The sequence below is a fragment of the Leptodactylus fuscus genome, chromosome 7 (assembly GCF_031893055.1).
Source record: "Leptodactylus fuscus isolate aLepFus1 chromosome 7, aLepFus1.hap2, whole genome shotgun sequence".
Lineage (NCBI taxonomy): Eukaryota > Metazoa > Chordata > Amphibia > Anura > Leptodactylidae > Leptodactylus > Leptodactylus fuscus.
This window is the reverse complement of record NC_134271.1, coordinates 141,455,710-141,465,436: the sequence shown is the minus strand read 5'-3', so window position 1 is coordinate 141,465,436 and position 9,727 is coordinate 141,455,710. Positions and strand designations below refer to the sequence as shown.

Genomic DNA, 9,727 nt, shown 5'->3' with positions numbered 1-9,727 from the left:
CTTCCGACTCGTCCTCCGTGTCCTGTTCTTTCCTGGGCGCGGGCGCCATCTTGGAAGGGCCTGCGGGTGAGTAGCTAGGTTTCTTCCGCAGGAATTTTTGCAGGTCCCCTTGTGTTTTGCTCTTTCTGGGGGTGCCTGGTGGGTCTAGGCTGTTATCTCTGCCAAGTTTTCCCATTTCGAGGGTTGTGGGCGCTGAAAAGGAGCTGGATGCAGGTTAATAGTGACGGAGCTCAGCAGTGTCGCATCCTTCACTAAGCGCGGTTAGACTCCGCCCCTCTCAAGTGCCCAAGGTTACTGCTGAGGCCTGTGATTGGGCCACCAGTGGTCACATGGGCACACCGAATGTCCCCAAAGAGGAAGAGAGAGTGTGTCAGATTCCCTGGGGAATCTCAAAACAGGGAATTGAAGGTGAGTATATGTTTTGTTTTATTTTTTACAACTGCCATTGGCCTCCATTGCCATTGGTTTAATAGATAGGTTCCTAGGAGCCCTGACAGTATTCTACACTATGTTTTATAGATAGGTTCCTAGGAGCCCTGACAGTGTTCTACACTATGTTTTATAGATAGGTTCCTAGGAGCCCTGACAGTGTTCTACACTATGTTTTATAGATAGGTTCCTAGGAGCCCTGACAGTGTTCTACACTATGTTTTATAGATAGGTTCCTAGGAGCCCTGACAGTATTCTACACTATGTTTTATAGATAGGTTCCTAGGAGCCCTGACAGTGTTCTACACTATGTTTTATAGATGGGATCCTAGGAGCCCTGACAGTGTTATACACTATGTTTTATAGATAGGTTCCTAGGAGCCCTGACAGTGTTCTACACTATGTTTTATAGATAGGTTCCTAGGAGCCCTAAGAGTATTCTACACTATGTTTTATAGATAGGTTCCTAGGAGCCCTGACAGTGTCCTACACTTTGTTTTATAGATAGGTTCCTAGGAGCCCTAAGAATGTTCTACACTGTTTTATAGATAGGTTCCTAGGAGTGCTAGGAGTATTCTACACTATGTTTTATAGATAGGTTCCTAGGAGTGCTAGGAGTATTCTACACTATGTTTTATAGATAGGTTCCTAGGAGCCCTGACAGTATTCTACACTATGTTTTATAGATAGGTTCCTAGGAGCCCTGACAGTGTCATACACTATGTTTTATAGATAGGTTCCTAGGTGCCCTGAAGGCGTTCTACACTATGTTTTATAGATAGGTTCCTAGGAGCCCTGACAGTGTCATACACTATGTTTTATAGATAGGTTCCTAGGTGCCCTGAAGGCGTTCTACACTATGTTTTATAGATAGGTTCCTAGGAGCCCTGACAGTGTCATACACTATGTATTATAGATAGGTTCCTAGGAGCCCTGACAGTGTGCTACACTATGTTTTATAGATAGGTTCCTAGGAGCCCTGACAGTGTTATACACTATGTTTCATAGATAGGTTCCTAGGAGCCCTGACAGTGCTATACACTATGTATTATAGATAGGTTCCTAGGAGCCCTGACAGTGTTCTACACTATGTTTTATAGATAGGTTCCTAGGAGTCCTGACAGTATTCTACACTATGTTTTATAGATAGGTTCCTAGGAGCCCTGACAGTGTCATACACTATGTATTATAGATAGGTTCCTAGGAGCCCTGACAGTGTTCTACACTATGTTTTATAGATTAGATAGGTTTCTACGGTCAGCTCTAGAAACCTTTGTCCAGGTGGCTAGCTGAACTAGTAGTCCCAAAGTGTTCTGAGAAATATCCATAGCGCGGATTATGTTACAAGTACTGCCCTTTTGCCCTTTCTACCACAAGTGGAACCTATAGGTCCATTGGGGAAGAGTGAAACAGTATGTACATGGACACTTTTGGCAAAGCCAAGCCCCACGTATTACATACGGTACCCATAGTGCACAAAGAATATAACCTTACCTGTAGGTACAACCATAGGTCTGCTTTTGTTAAAACATGTTTTGGGCAATGTCTGTTTGTCATCCCTGAGTGTGGAAAGAATTTAAAAGTGTAGACTGCCCAATGTAGTGGGTGAAAATGTGTCTCCCTCCATTGCTTGAAGGCCTTTGCCCTCCTGACCCTCCCCCAGCCCTTCAACAAGTCGTCTATGGTTCATAATCTGGAAGGACTCTGGCCTAAGCTCTGAACAATGCATCTTGGCTAGGGCTCCCCATAACATGGCGCCGAGCTGTGTACAAGTTGATTGGAACCAGGATTTATCAAAGGGTCCATTTCATTCAGTCTCTCTATACACGTCACAAACCCATTGTTCTAATAAGAGCTAAACTGATCCTTCATTGTTGGAGACCCCAAATAAACCAGGATTTATCATGATAAGAACTACCAAATATGGCTGAATTATGACCAAATAAATGAAATACATTGTCTAGAATTAGGAAGTATGCCTCTGCTTTGTATCCCAGAAAAAGAAACTAAGATATTTTTGGACGTTCCGTCCCTTCACTTCTCAGTCCTGTAAGGTTGGGTGGTTTCTATAGTCACTTCCTTTACGTCATCTATGACCCCATTTATTTCCTAGGTCTCCACCACAGTGGACATAAAGTTCATGAAGATGAAGCTCCAGGAACTCACGAGAAGCCTCTACGCTCCATTTATAGCTGTGATCTTGCTGGTTTTAGGTGGGTCTTGTTTTCTTCTATAGGGAATTTGTGGGGCAGTGAGATTACTCACCACCTGTCATGGAGATATTTCACATGATAACATAAGTGAGCACCTCGAACATTTGTAGTATCAGAGGAACTTGGTACTTTACCACGTATTTGGTCTTCTTGACTTGACTGACAAGTCCATATCTTGAAATTACATTTGTTGCACTTCTCCCACTGGAATCTAGGGGTTTTCTAGAAGGTCTAGTAGGTCAATATTACTGGTGGGATTACCTGGTTATGCCAAAGACTGGAGAGAATGAACCTCATCTATGTGTGGAGCATAGACGTTTCTACCACGTCCTAGACCTTTCTTTGCAGGCTAAGGGTGCATTCAGACTACGTAACGCCGGGCGTGTATGAGAGCCGTACACGCCGGCATTACGGCAGACTGCCGAACACTTCCCATTCACTTCAATGGGAGCGCTCGTAAACGCCGCTGTTACGAGCGCTCCCATTGAAGTGAATGGGAAGTGTTCGGCAGTCTGCCGTAATGCCGGCGTGTACAGCTCTCATACACGCCCGGCGTTACGTAGTCTGAATGCACCCTAAAAATTCAGACTTGGACCTTAGGGATGGTCATATCAAGCATGGTAGAGCTAAGATTTCCACACAACCAGAACATGAAGGTGTCCGTAACAAGTCGCTAGGCCAATGTGTAGCATATTATATGGGTTTAAAGTTATTGTATCATGGCTGATCTATAATGTCACGTACGGACTGTCCTAACATGGGATCCGCTTAGGGACATAGCATACAAATACTTTAAGGACACGGAATCTTTTTTTACAAAACTGATATATGTATGGCAATAACTTTGGAATTCTAATAATATGGAGGTGAAATTTAGACATTTCAATTTTTATTTTCAATAATACATTTAATTAACCCTAAAATTAATACATTCACAAAGGGTTAAAGCTGAAAATGTATGCATAGGTTGACTTCCTCCCATTGTGGCAGAATCAACCACTTGGAAGACCCCAGACTGCTGAAAATACATATTAACACCCTCTGATCTCATGGCGGCAGAACCCATGGGGAGATTATTGTTGCGGATGTTTGACCACGATATCTAAAAGATTAAAACCCCTGATCGGACTTTGTGTTCGTGCAAAAAACATGGTTTCACAGAGAGGGATTGGGGTGAGAGTGGAGCGTTCCCGCCCTAGCAGGTGGCACACCCAGTGTCATCTTTACTCTCACTTCCCGGCCTCCTCTACTGGGTTGTACGCTGCACAAGTGTGAATGCTGCATAAGCAAAACAGTTTGCTACTTTGGTGAGGAACTTGTTTATTGACTATGATGGTGTTTTTTTAAGGGGATATTGTCACTCCTTGGGGAGAGACCACCATATAGGTGTGTGGAGACTTATTAAGCCTTTATGGGACCATGAGAAGAATATGCAAATCTGTCTTCCATGATGTAATTAGGAAGACAGCTGCTGCCTCAGTGTTGCAAACCAATTACATCCTAATTACATTACTTCCTAATTACATCATGACATAATGTCATGTGACATAATAATCTCTGATGTGTCTGCAGGAGGAGAAGCAAATGACCAAGTCCACAAGCCGGCCGGACTACACGGATCTGTCAGTCTTGCGTATTCTCCTTCACACAAGATGGGAACAGAAATGTTTATTACCTGGAAGTTTGCTAAGAATGGAAGAAGTATCACAATCCTGGACAATACCGAGAACGCGTATTATATATATGACTCTCAGGTCAGGGATCGTCTACTAATGTCTATTGACTTATTTACATTAACCATAAAGGATCTGACAATGGCGGACAGCGGGGTGTACAGTATAGATGTTACAGATAGAAATGGAAACACAGAATACTCTTCATTCATTATCACCGTCTATGGTATGTATTCACATTGACCTCACAGTATCCTAGGTCATCTAAATTCCCCGAGTTTACCCGGGGACCGGGAAGTTTTTCAGTGACCTTGCTTTCCCATTGGTCAATGTCGGAGATTTTGGTAGTTATTTTTTCTAGAAAGGATCGTCTAGCAGGATCTGTCAGTGTTTCCTCATGATGGATCTGATCCAACTATGAGCAGTGTTGTAAGTTGTTGTGATGTTGAAGTGGAATTAAAAATTCTTATTGTGAAAGGTTTTTGGCTCTGATCTGCACTGATTTTAATGAGCCCTGCAGGTAATGTTCTTCTTCTCTCACAACTTGGCATTGGGCATCAAAATCGGGATCATAGTTCACTCAGTCTCCAAAACTGGCTGTAGGGAATGATATTTTCCAACTTCCCAAGGACTAGGTAGGGAAATAGGGAGGGGAAGGGAGTGAGAGGGGGTTCTGGGTGAATAGCAAAGCATCATGGTAGTTTTAGTCAAAGGAAGATACTCATGTAAACAAATGCAGAGGATGCCAGGGGCTCCCAGAGAATACATTGCTAAAGGTACACTTATTAACCCTATATTAGCATTAAAATCTCTTTGAAAAAAAAAAAAAAAAAAAAAAAAAGGTTTTTTTTGCCAGAGAACCCCTTGAAGGTAATCGGTGAAATTTAGGAATGACTCCTATATGAATATGAGGTTGTCGATATGTCACTTATAAAATAGTCACCTTAATCAAAGGGGGTTTACCGTGGTCTGCCTTTGCACCGCTTGATCTTCGGCATTCCATTCCAGCTTTCTGGAACTCCACCTTGCAACCTTGCAATATGCAGATCCATGCACCAGACCGCCAACTAAGGCAGCATGTGTCATTTTGATTCCAGGCAGTGGAAGCACCACACATGCACTATAACGTCCCCACACGCAATAATCTCCTTTCCTGTGGTTTCACACACTGTATAATGCTCTCTCCAGTGGATCCCCCCACAGTGTAATGATATCCATAGTACCCCGAAGGTATGATAATCCTCAATTCCTCCATACAGTATAATGCTCACCAATGGGTTTTCAAGCCCACAATATATATGCAATATGTATTATGTATAGGTTTGAAGGATCGGGATTGGGAAAGATCAGACCCCGATCGGCGATCGAGCAAATTTCATGATCGGGATCAGCGCGAAAATGATCGGAAATTGGATTTTGAAATCTCAAGATTGGCTCAATCCTAAAAGTGACTTTTCCCATAGAGAAGCATTGACTAGGGTTGAGCGATCGGGATCGGGAAAGATCAGATCCTGATTGCCGATCGAGCAAATTTCATGATCGCGATTGGCTGGAAAATTATCAGAAATCGGATTTTAAAATCGATCCTGAAATCTCAAGATCGGCTCAATCCTAATTATGTATATATATATATATATATATATATATATATATATATATATATATATATATATCTTCTCAGTGGGTCACCCACAGTATATATATATTATTATCCCCAGAGTCCCACCACATAAAAAATGATATGTAAAAATAAAAGTAACACTTACCCAGCCCCATTGTCCCACAGATCTCTTCTGCTCTCTTCCTCTCATTTCTGGTTTGATGCACCCTTACTAGCAGGTATCAGAATGGTGGAGCAGGAAGTTGAAGTCTTCCTGCTCCACCATACTATTCACTATCTAGGAATAGAGCAGACAGTGGTACATGTGGCTGAGTCTGCCTACTTTTACCTTAGTAGCAAATGGTATAGAGGTATGATATTCTGCTGCACGTTTTGTGCAAGGTCATTTCGTGTGTCAAATAAGCGCCACAGTTCCAGATTCACACCAAAGCAAGGACACCTCTGGCCAACAGATCATTATAACTCAAAATTTGGTGTCAATAGAAAACATTTTTATGTAGACACTTTTTAGTATAATATGTGTGCCCCATATGGAGGGGGCTAATAAGAGGCGTTGCACAGGGTACACACCATCCAGCCCTGCTGTCCGCTACCGTATGCCACAGCTTTGTTGCTCCTTAGTCTGACATGCCTATTATTTTATAGAACCTGTTCCTCTTCCATCCCAAAACATTGAAGTGGCCAAAAATACCATAGACCGATGTAACTTTACTCTTCGTTGCTCTGTTCCACCAAATACATCAGATTTGTTTTACGCATGGGTACTGTCTTCAGCTGGACCACTATATGAGCTGAACGCTCATAAAGGTATCATGCAGATGACACTGAATAAGAAAGACTCTAGAGACATCCTATGTAAAGTCCATAACCTGACCGACCAGAAGAATGTCTCCATCCTTGTGCAAGACTTATGTGCAGGTTTACAAAAAGTTTATTTCACCTAATTTAATCCAAACATATGATCATCCACCAATATACATCAGAATTTCACATAGTATCAGCATTAGGGTTTAGCCGATCTTGAAATTTCAATTTTTGGACTCCACGCTGTGCAGTGATTAAAAAAATAAATCCCCCGGCTACTTAGCCCCCCTGGTGTTCACTTACCTGCACAGATCCGCTGCCGCTCCCCATTCTTCTTGGTCCAGTCTTCTCCTATTGACATGCCTTCAGAGCACCCCCACCTCCCTAGGCTAGTGTTAGAGATGCTGGGAGTAGGCGGGGCTTGTTGTGGCTTAAGAGAGTTGGGGCGGGGAGATGTGAGTGCATCACTCACGTCTCCCCTCCCAGTACCCACCCACACTCTCCTAAGCCACAAGCCCCGCCATCTCCCAGCATTTCTAACACTAGTCTAGGGAGGCAGGGGCGCGCAGGGCGCTCTGAAGGCATGTGAAGGAGAAAGAAGAGGAGTGAGGAGAACAGGAAGCGGCAGTGGCAGCACTTCTGTGCAGGTAAGTTGAGCAATCAGGATTGGAATTCCGTTCAAGATCCTTTTTAGGCAGGATCGGAACCCGATCGTGATCGTGAAATTTACTTGATCGCCGATTGGGATCCTATCTTTTCTGATATCGATCGCTCAATCCTAATCAGCAATATATCTAGGCGATGTTCCAGTCAATAGTATGACCTTTGTGAAGCCCAATTTGCTTGTGAAAGAGATGCACGGATGGTGGTGAATAGGGTTGAGTGATTGGGATCGGAAAAGATCGGATCCCAATCGGCGATCGAGCAAATCTCACGAAGCTGGAAAATGATTGGAAATCGGATTTTGAAATCTCAAGATTGGCTCAACCCTAAAAGTGACTTTTTCCATAGAGAAGCATTGACTAGGGTTGAGTGATCGGGATCGGGAAAGATCGGAACCTGATTGGTGATCGAGAAAATTTCATGATCGCAACTGTGATTGGCTGGAAAATTATCGGAAATCAGATTTTAAAATCGATCCTGAAATCTCAAGATTGACTCAACCCTAGTGGTGAACCCTCCTAATGTTAGCCTGGCTCCACCAATTTGTTTTGACCAACCATGCCCCACTATGGCCATGGTTACATTCTCTTTAGGCATTGCAATGCCCCCTGTTTCACAACGTGTGCACTTTCTGAGTTGGCCATGTCCTCTTGGGCACCCAAAGTGCCCAGGTAATGTATAAATATATGAAGTCACTCCTTCTCTTGGGAGCCTCCCAGGGCTTCGAAGAAAGTTGGTAAGTATGGCTATAGGTAAATTAGATTTGTTCTTCAAATGTGCAATGACTTTTTATTTTTGATAAGAAAACCAAAAATTTACCTTCCACTTGTAGAGTAAGAGGTAGTTTAAGTATAACCTTCCAAAGGCTATATCTCTTCAACGGGTGGATGGTTCAGGGACACAGCGACAGTCCAATGATATATGGCATTTAGTATTTCACGTAAATAATGCTTTTTGTCTTCCATAGACTGTTTATAGATGGAGTCATTCTCTTGGTTATGTCTCTGTTCTTCTTTACAGACGGCAGATCTCTTCATCTTCTGATCATTAAATCAGTGCAATGTCTACTGTTCACGGTGCCACTAATAATATATCTCACTATAATTGGGAATGGAAGGAAAGGTAGGTGAATATTTACAGAAATAAGAACCGATGCCGACTTAGTCCCCACCCAACAGGTCTACACAGTCTTCTGCCTTGTCAAATGACCACTGGGCACTGGAGTGCCATGTTATTGTAGTAGATTAATTGCCATGACCATCACATGTCATCTCATTGCTGCGCTGTTCCCATAGCGTAAATTGCGGATGATTTTAGGTCCGATTCTGCCCCCAAATAAGCAGGAGATTCCACCTTGATTCTGCCTCCCATTGAAAACAAGCACTGAAAAAATAAGTGTCCTGCTCAATCTTGTTGTAGGTTCGACAACTAATTTAGCTGTGGAGTCTACAGCTTGAGGCTCCCTGCTGGTTAGACCCATTGATATGGGAAGCCGGGGACCCGATGGAATCCGAGATGGAGCTGAGCCTCAAATCCCTCTTCATTTTCCAATGTCTGGCCTAAGACATCATCACGTAGAGTATGAATGATGGTTCATGAAGTGACCGATGATTTTGGTGGCAGAAAAAAGTAGTTTCAGGTATTTTGTGGACACTTCAATGTGGGGCTTAAAGGGGTTGTCCAGAAATGTGACAAATGTTGGAGGAAGACGGGAGAAGTGTAACATTAAAAACTAAATCTACTCCCTGGTGCTTTGTTTTCTGTTTGGTCTTGCACTGACCTTTACGTTTCCAGCATTCACCAGGGTTTGTCCAAATCTTGGACAACTTGTTTAACATGTTCTACAATATGGGATTCAAAAGTGAAGTGATTATAGTCCATACTTGCCTACAGTTGCTGATGGTTATCTGGAGGGACATCACATTTGGTGTGATCACACCACCTTCCCATAAAACCAAACCCATTTAGGGTGGGTCAAGCCATCTTTTGGTGACACAAGCAGGGAAATGTTCTGGCCACCAAATTTCACCTTAATTTGGATATTCCAAGCGAGTCTTTTCATAAGGGGAGGGGTTGATTCTCCTCAGAGTGTGCATACACATTTGCAAATTGTTGATCTGTGCAAAAGACTAAAAATTATTCCATTATCACAGCTTTTTTCTGTGTTTTAGTTGCTTTTCTGCCTATATTTGCCCTGTATTTGCAGTCCAGTGTTCCTGGATCTCCTATAGTATGGTCACTTTGGCTTTTCTCAGCTATTTGTTTGCTATGGTACAGTTACTGCTGGCAGAATTCCATATAAAGTACAGGTATTGCAGATTTGC

At 42.8% G+C, this 9,727-nt stretch overlaps 1 protein-coding gene across 1 annotated transcript; it reads left to right on the top strand.

Annotated features, from left to right (window-relative positions):
- The first annotated feature begins 329 nt into the window (after positions 1 to 329).
- On the top strand, positions 330 to 8,860 carry LOC142213411 (CD48 antigen-like). The gene is made up of 7 exons (XM_075281728.1): positions 330 to 408; positions 2,543 to 2,642; positions 2,858 to 2,997; positions 4,215 to 4,541; positions 6,582 to 6,854; positions 8,424 to 8,525; positions 8,823 to 8,860. Exons 1-7 carry the CDS (start codon positions 330 to 332, stop codon positions 8,858 to 8,860), a joined length of 1,059 nt encoding a protein of 352 aa, XP_075137829.1.
- Positions 8,861 to 9,727: the final 867 nt, after the last annotated feature.